Genomic DNA, 20,111 nt, shown 5'->3' with positions numbered 1-20,111 from the left:
AAGTATGGACATAGGGAAGTGTATGGCACTGTATGCATGGCAAGTATGGACATAGGGCAGTGTATGTCACTGTATGCATGGCAAGTATGGACATAGGGCAGTGTATGGCACTGTATGCATGGAATGTATGCACAGAGGGCATTGTACGGCACTGTATGCAAGGCATGTATGGACATAGGGCAGTGTATGGCACTGTATGAATGGCATGTATGGACATAGGGCAGTGTATGGCACTGTATGCATGGCATGTATGGACAGAGGGAAGTGTACGGCACTGTATGCATGGGATGTATGGACAGTGGGCAGAGTATAGTACTGTATGAATGGCATGTATGGACAGAGGGCAGAGTATGGCACTGTATGCATGGCATGTATGGACATTGGGCAGTGTATGGCACTGTATGCATGGCATGTGCCCATGTTAGCTCTGTTAATCTCCCTATTCAGAGGTAATGTAAAGAAGCCTACTTTGGTGTAAAAGGTCAGGAAAAGGTCCTGGGTGTCTAGAAGAATCCCAAACTAATCTCAAAATCAATCTGGTGGAATCTAAATGTATGCAGGAATAGGAAAGTTAAGGAATAACCGGTGATTGATCTTCTGGGGGCACTGACAGGTGAAACCTTTCCAGAAATTGGCAGATGACCACAGATGTCCATACCAGACATCAAGCTGACCTAGTCCTGAATTCAGAAGTTTGTAGTATTCCATCTTGTTCTGCAAATTACAAAGTTTGCTGTCCCTGTGTATGGCAGATTGAACAGATCACACATTTCCTGTACACACTGACATTCCAAGGTGGCTTTTTGAAGTTTCTGAGCAGCCAGGCAAATGCCCAGGTAACAAATTCCCTCATATTGTAACAGGGCAGTTTATATTCCTGCTTATGGCCCATTCATTATTTGTCTACGTGTTATAGTAGATCCAATTATTTTCAGCTTCTCTCAGCAGCTTTGCTCATTCTGCAATTAAATCATTGCATTATTGTCACCCTTATGTGCCTAACATTTTGGGTGGACAAAGAAATGGACAAAACAAATACCAACTCACTGCCTGGCACCAATGGCAGCAATATATGTTTTTTTCTCAGCCCTGTAAATGTAATTTGTAGCGAAAAAATATGATAAAATTGTGTGAGATAAAAAATAATTCAAATCCTGAATGCTGAAATTACAGATATTACCCTGTACAGTTATCAGAACACAACATAGAGAGATTGTCAGTGCAGAGATTGTACAGGTTCCAGAATTGTACCTAGCCAGGTGAAAGAAATGTGTTTCTGATCCTTCAGCTAGAGGGCGCTGCAGTCCAATCAGCATTTTCCATACAGCCAGGGAACATAGGTGCACAGAGCACAGGTACAAACAATACAGGTATACAGGTGCAGACATTCCATATATACATCATATATACAGTTATACAGGCATTGCATATATGTTATATACAAGTGCAGGTATGACATATACATCATATACAGGTATAAATCATTATGCATAAATCATTGACACCAATGTGATAGAGAAAGTGGTGTCACCATACTGCCTATGCAATGTGTTGGAAGGGGGGGGGGGGGGTGCTTGTAGATCACAGAAACAGATGAACAGAGCTGTAATCTGATGCCAAGTCAATTTCTCCTAGTTGTTTTTTATTAATATGGCAAGTGGAAATGACTTTGTGCATTTTTGAACTATTGTGGTTTTGATACAAGCAGTGAATGCAAAACAGATGGAAGAAAAAGTAGCAGTCTGATAGTTTAATCTGAATGTTAGCACAATATGTGACACATGATAAAATCGAGCTCCGTGCTGGGTAATAATTCTGACGCTCGTTGCAGTGGAATCTGGATTCTGTCCAAATATCAGATTTAATGTATTCTTAATGTTAATATACAAGTGTGTCACTCTATTTCTGGTTTGCTATATATGGTTTTCCATGCTGTTGCTGATTTTGTATTACTTGACGTTTCACTTGTGCCCCATGCTCTGTTCTCTGTGCACCATGCTCTCTTCCCTGTGCTCCATGCCCCATGTTCTATGCCTTGTGCCCAAGCTCCATTCCCTGTGCTCCATGTGCCGTTCTCTGTGCCCCATATTCTGTGCCTTGTGCCCCATGCTCCATTCCCTGTGCCCCATGTTTTGTGCCTTGTGCCCCATTCTCTGTGCGTCATGCTGTGTGCCCCATGCTCCATTCCCTGTGCTCCATGCTCCGTTCCCTGTGCCCCATGTTCTGTGCCCCATGTTCTGTGCCCCATGCTCTGTGCCCCATGTTCTGTGCCCCATGTTCTGTTCCTTGTGCCCCATGATCCATGCCCTGTCCCCCATGCTTCATTCCCTGTGCTGTGTTCTATGTGCCCCATGCTCCGTTCCCCGTGTTCCATGCTCTGTTCTATGTGCCCCATGCTCCGTTCCCTGTGCTCCATGCTCTGTGCCCTGTGCTCCATTTCCTGTGCCCCATGCTCTATGCCCCATGTTCTGTACCTTGTGCCCCATGCTCCATTTCCTGTGCCCAATGCTCTGTACCCCATGCCCTGTGCCTTGTGCTCCATGCCCCATGCTTTGTGACCCAGGCTCCATTCTCTGTGCTCCATTCCCTGTGCCCCATGCTCCATGCCCTGTGCCCCATGCTTTGTGCAGCATGCCCTGTGCCCCATGCTCTGTGGCCCATGCCGTGTGTCCTGTACCCCATGCTGTGTCCTGCAACTCCATGAAACTTTCAGCCTTTTTCCACCATCACTCTCCCATGCTTCTGTTTCAGCAATCGTATTAATATCACCTTGCTTCTCTTTGTGCCACTCTAGATGTCTTTCTGTCGGCAGAGGTGAGGCGGCTGGCGCCAGGGGACAGACTGGACTGTGTGCGTGCCAATGAACAGTGCCTGAAAGATCAGGAATGTAGCACCAAGTACAGGACTCTGCGGCAGTGCGTAGCCGGCAAGGAGACCAATTTCAGCAAGGTGACGGGCCTGGAGGCCAAGGACGAGTGCAAAAACGCCACCGAGGCCCTGAAACAGAAATCCTTGTACAACTGTCGCTGCAAACGTGGCATGAAAAAAGAGAAGAATTGCCTGAGGATTTACTGGAGCATGTACCAGAGCCTGCAGGGTAGGTACACAACGCTGCCCGTATGTGGTCACCAGGCTGCGGAATGAAAGATTTTGCTGTATGATCCCGGGGGGGGGGATGTAGAATAATATTTTTAGAATCCAACTGAGAATTGTACGTTGGCCTGGATTCCAGAATACTTGTTATGTCTTTTGTTATATCTGTGTACAAAGCACCAGTTGATCCCACCGGAAGTCTTGTAAGCTCATAATTTCCTGCCATTAATTTCAACACTTTCCAGTTCGCTCTGATAGATTTCCCACCCCATGTTGTAGAGCTGAGTAGTTCTGAACTACTTCCTATCTTAAGGTGACAACGATGCTTCTTTATAGATACAGTAGAGTCAGCGTTGCCACCCTTAAATACATTTTGCAAACTTCACATTGCACCCCGCAATTGGTTGGTGGGTGATGTGGTCAGCCCAGAATCAGCACCTGAACCAGGCTATGAAATAAAGAGCATATTGGACATTGCTGGGGCCTGGGGTCACAATTGGAAAAATTGGCGTGTAACATATATAAAATGTTTTGTAAGGAGTGTATTGTCTCCCTTCAAATCTGTGTCACGGAGCTCTGATTCCTCTCGGTGATTGCATGGCTGTGGATGTAAGGCGCTCTCTGTCCAATATGGGAAGGGGGCCAGCAGGCCTAATTGCCAAACAATGGTGGTTTGGAAATTTATTGTGGATTGTATGTGGCAGAATGAGGCATGAAAGGTGACCTGTGACCCCGCAGGCTGCTGCTGATTGTCAGATTTGATCTTCTTAGGGCCCCCTACACTCTCCCTGACTTGCAGATCCCTGGCTGAAGTCAAACTGTCTATTGTCATGGTAAACGAGGGTGTGACCCCATGATTTAATTCAGCCATGTGCTGCAGATCTGGGACTTTTCTCTAGGCCTAAAGCAGATGGCTTCTGGCTGTCCAGGACCTCGGAGGAGAGGTCCTCTGGGTGGACCCAGCTGACCCCTCTAGACAGATGTCAGAAGATTACCATGTAAGCGGGACAAAACACAGACACACGCCTGGCGGGCCCACACAATATGGGCGATCCATCTCGGAACTGACAATTCATTGTGGACAATGGCTGTCGGCCTTGCCATGTGGGAGCGGTGTCATTGGTGTCAGTTGTGTGTGCCGGTGATAATAAGCAGAATGGAGCTTCACATACTCAGATTTTGGGGAAGGTGGTGGTTTTACTTTTCAAGGGAACATTTTAAGTTGTAAAGATTTGTTTTAAAAACAGCCTGAGGGCTAAAAAGTGCTGGAAACTCATTGAGTACCTATATACTAAACTAGGTTCAGGCAGCTCCAGTGATGGGTCCTGGTAATCCACCATCATACAAAGACATTGTAGACAATTGTGCTCTTCCAGCCTTGTGGTCACAGTTTGGTGAAGAGCCTTTTCTGTTCCCCCATAACTGTGCCCAGGGTACAAAGCCCCCTTCACATGGGGTCAGCAGTTTGGTGTGGAGGAACTGGAGTGTCCTGCACAGAGCCCTACCTCAATCCTACCCAACACCTTTGGAATGGTGGGCCCAGTCTTCTCATCAGTACCTGACCTCACAGATGAAGGCAAAAACCTTCTAAAATCTTACGCAAACCTTTCCAGAAGCGTGGAGTTTGGGGTGCAACTTCAAATTAATGACCATGGTTTTCCAAAAGGATACCGAAGATGCTTGTAGAGTTGTGGGATTATTCAAAGATATAGTTTATTCAGCTGTCAAACAAATATGACCTTCAATCAAAAAATCCTCCACTTTCTTCTTCATATAACCATGGTTTAGAAGAAACCAATGTGCTCAATATGGCCTTAGCAAATGTTTGTTCTCCATACAATGAAAAATGTTCAGACTCCCCTTAGATCCATCAATGCTTTTGACTACAAAGTTTCATGGATATTGATGCAAAACCTAAAATGGAACGTGGATGAAATTGAAAAGCTTCCTTCCTTCACCTTCTACATAATACTTGAATATGACAAGTTGGCTGCCTACCTTCATATCAACCTTCTCCATCCAGGTCCTGCTACTTCCACCTGCCCAACATTCCTTTCCTCACCCCAGAGACCAATGTTCTTCTTCAACCCCCATCAATTTTCTCCTTGTCTTCTACAATCTCCTCTTCTCTGATATTCCACTAAGAAAACTCTGACCACCATTGAGTATCATAAATTCATCCCACCCATCAGTTGTCCTCCCCTCCCTGGTCACCTATTACCATGAAAGTAAATCTTTTTGCAGTTCATCCCCCACCATTATTTCCAGCACAAATTCTGCCCAAACTGCCCCCTCCACTGACCTACTGAAGTCCTCATCAGTCCAATTGATGTCTTCATTGTCTTATCAGGGTAACCTCAATCTTTAATATCTTCAAGGGTGCTATAGAACTCATCCATCTTCCTTTCTGTTTGTTCTTCATCGGTTACCCAACCTCAATCAGCCACAGTCATTGCTTTCCCCTTTATCTACTATTAATAATACACAGTATTTATATAGCGCCATCATATTACACAGCGCTGTACAAAGTCCATAGTCATGTCACCAGCTGTCCCTCAAAGGAGCTCACAATCTAATGTCTCTACCATAGTCATATTTCTTTAATACAGTCCAAGCTATCTATGGAATCTAATACTTTCCCACCAGTGAGTGTGTCACACTAGTACAGGAAATGTGTTACTATAAGGATCCCTAGGTGAAAATAAAAGGAGAAAATAAAGCTAATGCAGCCAGCAGATCTGAGGACTGGTAAGCTGCAATATATTACATTTTTGTTCTTGGCTTTACATATGAGCAGCCATGGAACAACGCGGACATGCAAAGTTCAGTAACCCATATTGGCCGTATTACAGTGACTTGATCATTGTTTGATACAGAATATCGTTGTTTGCTCTATTTAATATCTTGTGGGTTAAGTAAATACCCTGCAATGCTCATCCAATACCATGCAGCGAATCTGATTTATGGCCTCTGAAAGCTGCATTCCGCCACCACTTTTGGTATCCAGGCTACAATCGTGCATCTTCGCCGTCATCCTATGTAGTCGGTGCTCAGAAAGCGCAGCTGTGCGGTCCCATCGCGCATCGTCCTCACCATGAGTAAATAACGCTCTGCAAGCTGTACAAACCTGCCAAAGTTTAACCCTTTTATCCCCTCATCCAGCACTTGTTATGGGATTTATAGATACGTGGATATACAAGACTCGGCTTGTTACTTCCAGCTGTCTGTTGTATCCAGAGAGGAAATCAATTCTATTGACTGGTCGGTGCTGTGGAAAGTGTTAGAGTCCTCTGTTCATTGACCCTCCGGAGGATTCAGCTTTATCAGAGTATTAGTGCCATGCTGGGGAGAAGAGGAGTACTTGGATCAGGGTTTCTCAATCAGGGATCCTCCAGAGGCTGCAATAAGCAATTTATGCCTTTCGGGTTAGACTACGTGACACCAATGATGTTTTTGGCTATCTGTAAGAGTGATATTCTTCCTAATGGCCAGCAATGTAAAAGGAATTCTTCCCACTGACCACCACACTAATATACTGTGAGCTGTGGATATAGGAATTACAGAGGGGGTTCCTGGTGGATGGTTTACTACAATGGCAGTCAGTGCAGAGCTCTTGGATACATTGGGGGTCAGTGGGGTGCCCTCCATTTTTTGGGTTTTGACCGTACACACAGTGGTGGTCAGTATAGAGCGCCTTGTTACATGATGGATGAATATACAGTAGGCTCTATTAAAATGGTGGTCAGTATAGACCTCACATTACCCATAGACCCAACAATACACTGGTGGCCAGTAGGGCATCCTCTATAACACTGGTGGTCAATATAGACCTCACATTACCCATAGACCCCCAATACACTGGTGGCCGGTAGGGCATCCTTCATAACACTGGTGGTCAATATGGACCTCACATTACCCATAGACCCCCCCAATACACTGGTGGCGGGTAGGGCATCCTCTATAACACTGGTGGTCAATATGGACCTCACATTACCCATAGACCCCCCCAATACACTGGTGGCGGGTAGGACATCCTCTATAACACTGGTGGTCAATATGGACCTCACATTACCCATAGACCCCCCCAATACACTGGTGGCCGGTAGGGAATCCTCCATAACACTGGTGGTCAGTATAGACCTCACATTACCCATAGACCCCCCAATACACTGGTGGCCGGTATAGACCCCCCCCAGTAGACTGGTGATCAGTATGAACACCACATTACAGATAGACTTCCCAGTATGGTGGAGAGTATAAATCTCACCCCCTAATATGGTGGTAAATTTGGACCCCACACTATACATGGACCCCCTAATATAGTGGTCAGTAAAGACCCCACATTACACATGGACCACATATTATGGTGATCATCAGTACCCCACATTATACATAGACTTTCTAATATAGTGATCAGTGTAGACCCTACATTACTCATTGACCCCCTATTATGGTAGACAGTATAGACCCCACATTATACATGAACCCCTTTATTATGGTGGACAGTATAGACCCTCAAATTACACATGGAGCCCTAATAATGTGGTCAGTATAGAACACACAATACTCATAGACCCCCTAGTACACTGGTGGTCAGCATAGACTCCACATTACCCATAAACCCCTCCAAAACACTGGTGATCGGTATGAACCCCAATTACACATATACCCTCCCCCAGTACACTGGTGATCAGTATGTTACAAATAAACTTCCCAGTATGGTGGTCATTATAGACCCGACATTATACATGATCCCTCTATTATGCTGGACAGTATAACCCCCCACATTACACACGGACCACTAGTTTGATTGTCAGTATAAATCCTACATTACACATAGACCCCAAATACACATGGACCCCCCCAGTACACTGGTGATCGGTATGGACTACACATTACAAATAGATTTCCCAATATGATGGTTAGTATAGACCCCACATCACCCATAGACCTCACTATCATGGTGGTCAGTATAAGTCTACCTCCTCCATTACGCTGCTGGCCAACATGGCGCCAGTAGTTTTACTGCTGGTCAGTAAAGTGGTCATTGTGCCTTCCTCTAAAACAAAAGTCATTGGTTTGCACCTTCGTTCCTTAGTGGTATTTTAGTGTACCCTTAAAAGTATAGATCAGTGGTTTGGTGCCCCCTTGTGTAGGTGGCTTTTGGTCTTAGAGGGCTACTACCCTGATGGATTTCTAGTCCAGTTTTGTTGCCTCCCGACCCCTGGCTCTGATGAGTAATGTCACTCCTGAAACTATGCAGGAGCCACCGGGTAAAAAAAATCATCCTCTTGATGGTGCTAAAGAAGTGCCCATCAGCGGCAGCACCTGGGGCCCGGGCACAGCTGATGCCCATTGTAGTGGAGAAACCATCCCAGATATAATTATAGCTATGCTGAGGATGGGGGTAAGGACACAATATAACACAATACATTTCACAGATGCAGGAGACTCGGTGCACTTTCGAAGAGTTTTTGGCCCACGGCCCCTCACACAGGCAGCAATTCCTTACCCCAGGACCCCCTTACACCTCCTCCCCTCCTGTAACGTCACAAGGAGCCACAAATCTCGGACTCACCAAAGGATGATCTGTTTATTGCGCTGATATACAATATAATAATAGGGTGTTCGGCCAGGCGATGAGGCAGCGGAGACTTTATAACCACATTGTTAAGTCTACTGAAGCTTCAATTTCAGGACAAAGTCCAGGTACAAAAACTTGGCGGCCGCAGTAAAGTACAAATTGTGCACGAAATGCAAACAAATGAGGCGAATTTACCGGCAGAAAAGGATCAATGCAGCAAAATGTTTTATATTCTCATTAAACCTGGAAAAAAAGATATTATTGGTTGGGTTCTAATTATTGCTGTATGGGGTAGAAAATATTTTGGGGGTGGCCACACAAGCTCAGCATGGGCTCCCGTAGGGCCAATGTAGCCAACCTGCTACATAACCCAATACGACAGGCTGCTGCAGCCACTGCCAGCCAATCAGCAGGCTGATTCAGAATTGCGGGAAGCACATGTGCATTGCAAAAAGGCTCCAGTAAGCATGGGAGATGTCTAAAGCAAAGTGTGAGTAGGATTACATGAGCACTGCCCAAGTCTCAGCCTGGAGGTTCGGGACGGGACCAACTCTCCAGTTGTGGGGGGCTCTCACCATCCTAACTTACAATATAAGCCTATTGAATCTGCATTGTATGGGGCGACGTCACAGCCTGTGACCACATCTCGAAAAGGCTGCAATGGAGCGGTCACATGGCGAAGAGGCTGCTCCAGGAACCCAAAGTGACTTTACTAAACCCAACAAGAGAGGTGTTCCGTAGGTTTATCCTATGGTGACAACGCCGCTTTGGACAGTAAGTGAACGTTGTCACCATATGATGGGAAATGTGTTACTTATCGAAGGGGGGAAACGGATTATAGGACAACTCTCCATCCTGGTGATATTTGGAGTTTACGTGAACTGTCAGCGGTGAAATCTCCTCCAGGACTGATTGCTTAGACTCATGAATCCCCTTTCGTTCCCCTTGGCTCTGATCCCTGGACATATATGGGGCCCCGCAGACTCCTGCAATCCTTACATCTCCATATAAGTCTGTGTCCCCCCGGGTCTGCAGGTGTCTTTGTTATGACAATGTAAGGCTCAGCCAGACGCAGACCCTCCCCAGCTGATCCATGGCGAGCCGACGTGCCAAACCCTGGGCCGCATCTGCGCTATTGTGCGCACAGCGAAAATCCCGCTGGAAGATCCATTTCCTCCGAGAAGCCAGTAAATTACCTCTCCTTATTTGTGTCATCAGTCAATGAAGTCTTTTTGGCCCCCGCTCGCAGGACAGCCCGCTTTGTTTTCAGGGTTTTTTTTTTTTCCACAAAAAGAGCATTGAAGAAAGTTCGCCAGAAGCTTCTCCGCCTGCAAGTTCATCCATCATGTCTGTAAAGTCGCCTTTGTCTGCCGCCAGATCCTCGAGGAAGACTCCAATCACCCGGCTTTGTCTCAGCTGGGCTGGGTATGGGGGGGCCCTCATGCCCGGGGCCCCATGTGCTGCATTCAGCCAGATTAACCATTTCTGCCTCATTCCCTTGTCTGCGGCCAAATGCCCATCAAGGGGCAAATTCACCAAACATCCCCGGGAAAATTCCAGGCTGACTTCTTTTCTATTAATTTAAAGACAACCTCCGGCCTGAACTTTTCTTTCTAGTTTCTTCTAGCTGTTCAAATCACTACAAAAATGGTCCAAAAATTAAAGAGCAGCAAATTTACAAATCAGATATGGGGACCATATCTTATATATATATGGGGGTAATATCTGATATATGGGGGTCACATCTGATATATATGGGCGGTCATATCTGATATATATATGGGGGGGTCATATCTGACATATGGGGGTCATATCTGATATATATGGGGGTCAATGGGGGTAATATCTGATATATATAGGGGGTCATATCTGATATATATGGGGGGGTCATATCTGATATATATGGGGGTAATATCTGATATATATGGCGGTCACGTCTGATATATGGGGGTCACATTTGATATATATGGGGGGGCATATCTGATATATATGGGGGTAATATCTGATATATATGGGGGGTCATATCTGATATATATATAGGGGGGTCATATCTGATATTTATGGGGAGTCATATCTGATATATAGGGGTCACATTTGATATATATGGGAGGTCATATCTGATATATATGGGGGTCATATCTGATATATATCGGGAGGTCATATCTGATATATATCGGGAGGTCATATCTGATATATGTGGGGGTTATATCTGATATATGGGGGTCATATCTGATATATGGGGGTCACATTTGATATATATGGGGGGTCATATCTGATATATTTAGGGAGGTTATATCTGATATATATGGGGGGGGTCAGAGCTGATATAAATAAGGGGGTTGTATCTGATAAATGTAGGGGGAGTTACATCTGATTTATATGAGGGGTCACATCTGATATATGGGGGGGGGTCATATCTGATATATGGGAGTTACATCTGATGTATATGGGGGTGGGGGGTTACATCTGATATATATGAGTGTCAAATTTTAAATTTATAGGGGTTGTATCCGGGGGTAAAATCTAATAAAAGAGGGTCATATCTGATATATGGGGGTTCTCAGCCCAGATAATCAGGCCAACTCTGTACAAAACATTTCTTATTTCCTTTTGGATAGAATGGGAGACACCGCCCCACCCCACCCCACCGGCTTCCTGATCTGGTGACACCATACCATCGTCTGATTTATAGGGTGTCACCAGAACAGTATTGCACCCCACCATTGCCAGCCGTATAGAATTATAGCTGTGAATCCAATGGAGCCGCCATTGTAACTGCTGTAAAATCTGCACTCAGCATCCCCCAGTGGAGACTACAACATGTAATCCTCCAGCATCCAGCAAATATCATTTCTGGGTGGAGTGACCCTTAAAGCCACACCCATTTTCTGCATTTTCATAGATTATCAATGGGTTTGCAGTTATGGGTGATAGTCACGTATTGCAGGTTACATACAGACCCCCTCCCCTTTCCTGACACAAGCCTCGATTTGCAGAATTGATCCGGATTCATCCAGGGAGCCGAACCTCAGCCCATCCTGGATCAATACATTCACCTTCCAATCAATGCAGCCGACACATTTACATTAAATGATAAAAAAAAACTCAACAAGTCGCAATCTGTGCTGAACTGCCGGACGCATCTCACTGCGCAGACATCCCTGGGCAACGTGATGGGGGGTAAAAGCTGCAGACAGGGGAGGCTGGAGGGCAGAATAATGAAGAGAAGGCTGTAGGAAGGTGGTTGGGGAGGCTGGAGGGCAGAATGAACAAGGGGCTGGAGGGCAGACTAACTGAAGGGAAGTCTGGAGGTAGGTAGTTGGGGGAGTTGGGGCTGGAGGTAGGTGGGAGGGGGTAGAAGAAGGACAGATTCATTGAAGGGCATGCTGGAGGTAGGTGGTTGGAAAGACTGGAGGGCAGATTTACTTAAAGGCAGGCTGTAGTTAGGTGGTTGGGGAGACTGGAGGGCAGATTCATTGAAGGGCATTCTGGAGGTAGGTCGATGGGAAGACTGGAGGTAAGTGGTTGGGGAGGCTGGAGGGCAGATTTATATAGGGGCAGGCTGGAGTTAGGTGGTTGGGGAGACTGGAGGGCAGGTTATTAAGCAGGAGGCTGAAGGGCAGATTCATTGAAGGGCATTCTGGAGGTAGGTGATAGGGGAGTCTGGAAGGGCAGATTTAATAAAGGAAGGGCAGATTCATTGAAGGACATGCTGGTGGAGGTAGGTGGATTGGAAGACTGGAGGTAAATGGCTGGGGAGGTTTGAGGGCAGATTAATGAAGAGAAGGCTGGAGGGCAGATTTATTGAAGAGCCCTCTAGAGTTAGGTGGTTGTGGGGACTGGAGGGCAGATTAATAAGGAGAAGGCTGGAGGTATGTGGTTGGGGAGGCAGGCCGGCGTCCATGTTGTTCTGACATCACAATCTAATTCTTGCCATTTTTTCCTGCAGGAAACGAGCTCCTGGAAAATTCTCCCTATGAACCCGTCAACACCCGACTCTCTGACATCTTCAAAATGGACTCCAGCCTGACAGGTAAGGGGACCCGCGAGGGCCGATGGAGATATGAAACCTTCAGTTCGGCCACCATGGCCTCCTTCCATTGCTGCCAGAATATGAGGCCGGTGAGGAACATTCGGTGTCATTATTTATTATTGGGGGGGTTTGGACCCCCGCTGTCCTGGAAGACGAGTTTTATGACGCTCCCTGAGATACAACACAACTTCTCTTTAAATATTTAGAGTCTCTGCGTTTTTCCTTTTATTGCGCCAGGTTTTACTTGTATGGTCACCGCTATAAATATTCCGCATGTCGGCTATTAAGTTCTGATTTGGCGTGACAGCCAGGAGAGGTGCATGCTGGGAAGGAGCCGTATAATGGGCCCTTTCTAGCTGTAAGAATAAAAGGGTTGGTTGGAATTTGTTGTACCCCCAGGGCAAATCTGTGTCTGGATTTGTTTTCAAAACTCAATGAGGAATCGCATAACAACTTCTGGGATCAGTTCAAAATTCTGTTTGCACAACAAGGAGACAGACACACAAATATAAGCATGAGAAAAGTCTGTGGACCTCGAAACATTTCAATGCCCCATGAGGAGTGCACCCTCCATGGCCAAAAATATGAGGTCCTCCCCCATACCCTATGGCCATTAATATGGAATGCCTCCATGCGATCTTCAGGGTACAGTCTACCATAGTAATGATGGTCAATGAGATGCAAATAAAAATTACTTTTATGCAAATCACATGCAAAGTTTATGCAAATTGACTTGAAACTGAGCCAATCGCACTTCATATTCACATGAACAGACATTGCGGTTTGCGCTGATATAAAATTATTTCTATGCTGTGGATGCCAATGCAGAGACCGGGGGGCAGCTGATGAATACAATGACGTCAGATGATATAGAGCCACTTCTCCCTAATAACCCCGATGAGGTGACTCCTCTACTAATTTCATCTGCATATTCATTATGATCATTTGCATAAAATATATCAAAGAGAAAAGACAGATATGCAAATGATCCGTCATTGGACTGCAGGAATCTGGTTGGAGATGTAACTTGAGTGATGATATGAGAAGGATTTTATATGGGGTTAGCAAACGATTTATTCATAAGATACTGTGGTATAAGACAACACCACTCCCAGGGGCCACCTGGGGCCCCTAACTACACATCATGGCAGACAGCTTGTGCTACTCTGATGTTTCTATTATTCTGTCCACCCCCAACCTCTGTTTGAGAGATGGGATGATGAGAGTTGTATCAGCAAACTTTAGTTTGTAGGGAAATCAGTGATTTTGGGTTGGTGAATAATGGTCACTAATTTCACAATTCAGCAAGATTTCTATAAAAGGATTTTTATTAATGCGCCACTGATCAGAACTTCATTCTTCAAGATCATTGTGATCACATGGATCGACAGCCATGTGCCGAACCCATGCCAAAACACGAAAGTCTAATTTAATATTAAATAAATGAAGTTTCATATCATGGAAATATTCTGATGTCTGTAATGTATTTCCTTCCATCCCCAACCCGTGTTCGGCTTTGGAAAGGGAACGACCTTGCACTGCGTCTGATCCCCTGCGCTGACTTAACTCATTTTGTCATGTGACCTTGTCCTAGCTAAATGCCGCAATGGAAATACAAACTTAAAATGCATTTGGGGAGGTCGTACGGCAGATTTTGGGAAAACATTGGTGGATATTACAAACTTTATGGGTAGCCATTGAACGGCAGCATTTTATTATTATTATTATTAAACAGGATTTATATAGCGCCAACATATTACTTAGCGCTGTACGTTAAATAGGGGTTGCAAATGACAGACTAATACAGACAGAGATACAGGAGGAGAGGACTCTGCCCCGAAGAGCTTACAATCTAGTCATTTATGATTTCATCATTTACAATCATTTATGTGATGCATGAGGAACGCTGCCTTATGTCACATGTTTCTGATTGATATGCAGAATATTAAAGTTCTCTGACCCTACGAGGACGCCTTGGGTTGGAGGAGAGGTGGACAGTCCCCCATCCGGGGCAATTGTACAGATCTCTGCCCGCCAATGCTCACCCTTTATACATATTTTGTAGGTATGAATGAGACAGCAAAGTGAGCACCAAGGTGAAGGGACAGTTAAAAACTTTATAAACGGCTCTAGAAGGGTGTACACCCTGCTGATTAGTGAACGCACTCCATGCGGTTCATGGTGGGATTGTTCTTTGGACTCCACCAAACTAATGCAAACCCCACTAAAGTCTATAGGAAAAAAAAGCCCCATTTAATAAATTGTATAGCATTTTGTCCGCTAAGTGAATGACATTGGATGAATCTCTCCTAGATTGTAAGCTCTTCAGGGCAGGGTCCTCTCCTCCTCCTGTATCATCTGTCTGTCATTCACAACCCCTATGTAATATACAGCGCTGCGTAATATGTTGGTACTATATAAATCCTGTTTATTAATAATAATAATAAAAATAATAAAGAGAACCTGTCACTACCAAGATCATAAAAGAAATAAAGAGCACAGGTGCAGTTCTGTTTCTGGATTTCAGCTTTGAAGTGACCCTGTCAAAGTGCATTTAAATCTCTTGCTGCCCTGTGAATGTCACTTTTTTGCTGAAAATAGTTTCTTATATTATGTTTGCAGTGTCCTCCCCAGCCCTTTATAGCTGGGCGAACCACCCGGCACTTTTCAGCAAATATTTGGGTGGAAAAGTTGGATTACAATACAGCTAGAGTATTTTTGGGGAGAATACAGGTTTGGAAAGTTGACACCTCTGATAGTGCCGATCTCTGTTGTGACCATTGGATAGGTAAGTATTCCGTCTCGTATGTAGAGGTGATAGTGACAGGGTCTCTTTAAGCAATACTAGAATGGTTTCATATTATTATTATTATTATTATTAATATTATTAATAATAAACAGGATTTATATAACGCCAACATAGTACGCAGCGCTGTACATTTTATAGGGGTTGCAAATGACAGACAGATACAGACAGTGTCACAGGAGGAGGAGAGGACCCTGCCCCGAAGAGCTTACAATCTATGAGAGCCTAGAGGTGAGATTGTCTTCCAGGAATTGCTAAGCAGGCCACTAATGACTTCAGCTTTAAGTTTAGCGTTTTTTTTTCCGAGGTCTTTACTGTCATATTTCTCTCGGATCCGCCGCACTAATCTAATAATGAGTGGGGAAGACATATTGTTTCTCCTATACAATCACGACTAATAATTGATGTATGAAAGCGCGTTAATCACTTCAGTATTGGCTGGCGGCTGTTTAGGTCATAATTTTTAATCCATAGAAAAGCAAAACTCCGTTACTTACAAGCAGACACCTGCGAGAGGATAAAATATGAAAATGGCGCTGCGTTTCCCGTATGGCGAGCCCGAACCGCCGCCCGACAACTTTTCTGAATTTCTCCCGATGTCAAGAGCCGCTAATGGAATTTGTATGGAACATGACGTCTTAATATTTCATAGCAAAGATACATTTCTAAAAATAATAAAATCAAAGCCAGCGATATGAGACTGGGACGGCGTAATCACATTTGGCGGAGCGGGATCGCACTTTTGCTGGGGAAAGAATGAGAAAATATGATATTTTTCCTGCTAGGATATTTTATGACAGTTGTGCATTATTAAAATCTCCCTCGTAGAGTGAATTTATACCGGGGACCCGGGGACCGGAGACGGCTGCATTGTTGTAGAGGATTCATTTCATGTTAACCCTGTAGAGTAGATATACTCTATAACATACATCAGACAACCCCGATTCCACAGAACTGCCACAAGGAGCCACACAAACCTGCACCCAGGGCAGAACTGAAACAAAGTATCAAACTGCAAGATATGTTATCAAATATTACCCCCAGGTACCTGTCATTCCAGAGTGTCAGCTCCTCTGTACAAAGACTGATGGGGCTGACCCAGTGTTCTCTGTACAGCACTGCGGTATATGTCAGAGCTATATAAATGTATAATATAATGTGACAGTGAGCGGACATTAGAGTGTCAGCTCCTCTGTACAAAGACTGATGGGTCTGGCTCAGTGTTCTCTGTACAGCACTGCAGTATATGTCAGAGCTATATAAATGTATAATAATAGAGTGTGACTGTGGGGGCGCATTAGAGTGTCAGCTCCTCTGTACAAAGACTGATGGGACTGCTCAGTGTTCTCTGTACAGCACTGCGGTATATGTCAGAGCTATATAAATGTATAATAAGGTATATGTCAGAGCTATATCAATGTATAATAATAGTGTGTGACTGTGGGGGACATTAGAGTGTCAGCTCCTCTGTACAGAGACTGATGGGACTGGCACAGTGTTCCCTGTACAACACTGCGGTATATGTCAGAGCTATATGAATGTATTATATCAAAAGTCAGTGACCATGGTGTGTAAATGGACTGTATGCTCTTCCAATACAGAATTGATGTGACTGATCTCTTGTAGCACACAGTGGAATATTTTTGCACATTTGGCTGTTCTCCTCTTTCGGATGTCCCCATGTCTGACCCAGATTATTCCCCGGCTCTCCCGTTTTGTATCTGATCATCTTTTTCAGATAGGCTGAGCTGTGTAATGTGTCTGGCTGCTTCTGAAGTTTGCACTGTATCCCTGGTGTACATTATAGTTAGTCACTGCAGTTGTTTTATTGCTTTGTGATGTTTCTCGCTGTGTAGAGTAAGCTCTCTTTTATGATGATTTTATGGCTGTTTCATTTCACTTTGAAAGAGCTGAAATATCAGATAAAATTCTTCCTTCACCAAGGATAATTGTTTCCCCCATTTTCAAAGCCATCTACTTAGTCAGGCCTGAGTCCCCCGGTCATGGTTGGATGGAGCGTGGGACGGAGTTCAGCAGAAGGGTACATTGTCCTCCTGAACGGGGCCATTCATCCTGGGAGGCCGACTATTCACTAAGGACCATTCACCTCTATCAGAGAGGTCTGACTGAGGACATGAGGAGGGGAGACTCTCATGGTATAGAGATGGACAAGACTTACTTTTTTTCTGGGGAAAACAACATACCCCACAATTCCTAAATACAATCTGTCACTGTGCCGGATGCAGGAAAGTGACGATAGAATGATGAGTGATCGGTGGTGGTGGCACTGCCTCCTACAAGGTAACCACCAAATTCATAGCTTTGGTCCACCAGCCATTGTGGTTTATTATTACAAACCATAAAACAAAGTCAGTGTTAACTTGCTTTGTCAAGCAAGCAAGGACTTTGGAATGAATGTCCAGGGGTCCGGCTAGTGGATATGGTAATTGGTCCAAGATGTGCACCTGCCCGTCTCTTCCCATGGGAGGATGAGCTGGTTAGCATCTGCTGGCTGATGGTACCATGGCAGTACAGACAATACAGATGGGGTGGCTTCTTTGTGCAATCCATCAATTTTAATTAAAAAGCATAGAGAGCCAAAGCTATTACTTTGCATAGGGCCCAATTTGCCCCAATCTGTCTTTGCTGCCTTCTGCTCCCATACAACCAAAATTCATGGACCTCTTGTGCCAACTTATTTTTATGGAAAGCCAGTAAACTTTATGATTTGTTTGCAATCTTTTACTCCAGGCCTCTGCTGGGGGGCACTCCAGGCCCCCTTGGGTTTCTTTATCTGTTGTCCCTAGTAACCACATTCCATTCTTTTTCCGGGGATTTGGGTCCAACATATGAGCAGTCTAGTGAGCTCTTTGTGTGTGCAGGGATGACATCTTTAATAACAGTAGAAGAGATCCACATACTGCAGATGGGGGAGGAAAGCTGCAAGACAGTACAGGGTTTGCTTGACTGTCAGTGTGCGATTGGGCTGCAAACATAACACGACATCACAGACAGTTCTTGCCTGCAGAAAAGATGATCCAAATACGTGCTGTAAACGATAACAGTCTATCTAGCAAGAACGAAGAGAAAGATAAAGGCAGAGTTTAGGATTGAAACTAAAACTCTTGGGGGTGTTTCAAGCTGCAGTTAAACTAATGATCAGCAGAGAAGTGTCTGCGGAGTCACCGATGAGGCTTTATGGGGATTACAGGATCATAGTGACTGGGGAGCCATAATGGAGAATGTAAAACTTTAGAGGTGACTGGAGTGCCATAATGGTGAATGTAGGACCATAGAGGTAACTGGGGAGCCATAATGGTGAATGTAGCATCATAGAGATGAGGGGGGAGCCATAATGGTCAATGTATGGCTATAGAGGTCTCTGGATTGCCATATTGGTGAATATAGGATCATAGAGGTGACGGGATTGCCATAATGGTGAATGTAGGATAATAGAGGTGACTGGAGTGCCATAATGGTGAATGAAGGACCATAGAGGTTAATGGGGAGCCATAATGGTGAATGTATAGCTATAGAGACGACTATAGTACCATGATGGTAAATGTAGGATCATATAGGTGACTGGGAAGCCATTATAGTGAATGTAGTATCATAGAGGTGACTGGAGTGCCATAATGGTGAATGTAGGACCATAGAGATGACTGGGAAGCCAAAATGGTGAATGTAGAATCATAGAGGTGACTAGAGTGCCATAATGGTGAATGTAGGATCTGGAGTAACTAGATCTGTGATGGTCACTGCAGGTACCTGTAGACCTATAAAGGTGGCTGCAGACCCATGGAATGAATTGATGGCCTCTACAGAGGACCTTTGACCTATGAATGTGTCTGTAGATCTTTGGAGGTGATTGTAAACTTATAGAAGTGAATAAAGCCCTATGGTGGTGGCCATGGACCCGTTGACTGTGGTGACTGTAGACCTATAGAGGTGATTGCAGATCTGTGGAGGAGATTAAAGATCTCTACAGGGGACTGTTGGCCTGCGTAGGTAATAGTGAATATAGCCCCATGGTGGTGGCTGTTGACCCATTACTGGTGACTGTAGACCTATAGAGGTGATTGCAGACCTATGGAATGAACTGATGGCCTCTACAGAGGACCTTTGACCCATGTATGTGTCTGTAAATCTTTGGACATGATTGTAAACCTAAATAAGTAGTATAGCCTGATGATGGTGGCTGTGGATCCATGGAGGTGATTGCAGACCTGTGGAGGGGATTAAAGGCTCTACAGGAGACTGTTGACCCATGGAGGTGATTGTAAACCTATAGAAGTGAATATAGCCCTATAGTGGTGTCTGTAGACCCATTACCCAGAGGTTCCTGTAAACCTATATAGGTGACTGCAGACCTGTGGAGGGGATTAAAGACATCCACAGGGGACCCTTGACCTATCAAGGTAACTGTAAATCTATAGAAGTGAATATAGCCCTATGGTTGTGGCTGTGGACCCATTACAGGTGAATGTAGACCTATGGAATGGACTAATGACGTCTACAGTGGACTGTTGACCTAAGAAGGTGATTGTAAACCTGTAGAAGTGAATATAGCCCTATGGTGGTGTCTGTAGACCCAT

General features: G+C 44.8%; 1 protein-coding gene across 1 annotated transcript in view; it reads left to right on the top strand.

Moving 5' to 3' along the window:
• Window positions 1–2,794: 2,794 nt before the first annotated feature.
• Window positions 2,795–20,111, top strand: part of GFRA1 (GDNF family receptor alpha 1) — a gene marked incomplete at its 5' end in the record, with an annotated part of 80,888 nt that continues 63,571 nt past the window's right edge. The window contains 2 exon segments of the mRNA XM_072423954.1: window positions 2,795–3,097; window positions 12,627–12,710. Of these exon segments, the coding sequence (XP_072280055.1) occupies window positions 2,795–3,097; window positions 12,627–12,710 (387 nt within the window).

This window comes from Pyxicephalus adspersus, chromosome 10, assembly GCF_032062135.1.
Source record: "Pyxicephalus adspersus chromosome 10, UCB_Pads_2.0, whole genome shotgun sequence".
Lineage (NCBI taxonomy): Eukaryota > Metazoa > Chordata > Amphibia > Anura > Pyxicephalidae > Pyxicephalus > Pyxicephalus adspersus.
This window is presented reverse-complemented; position numbering and strand designations above follow the sequence as displayed.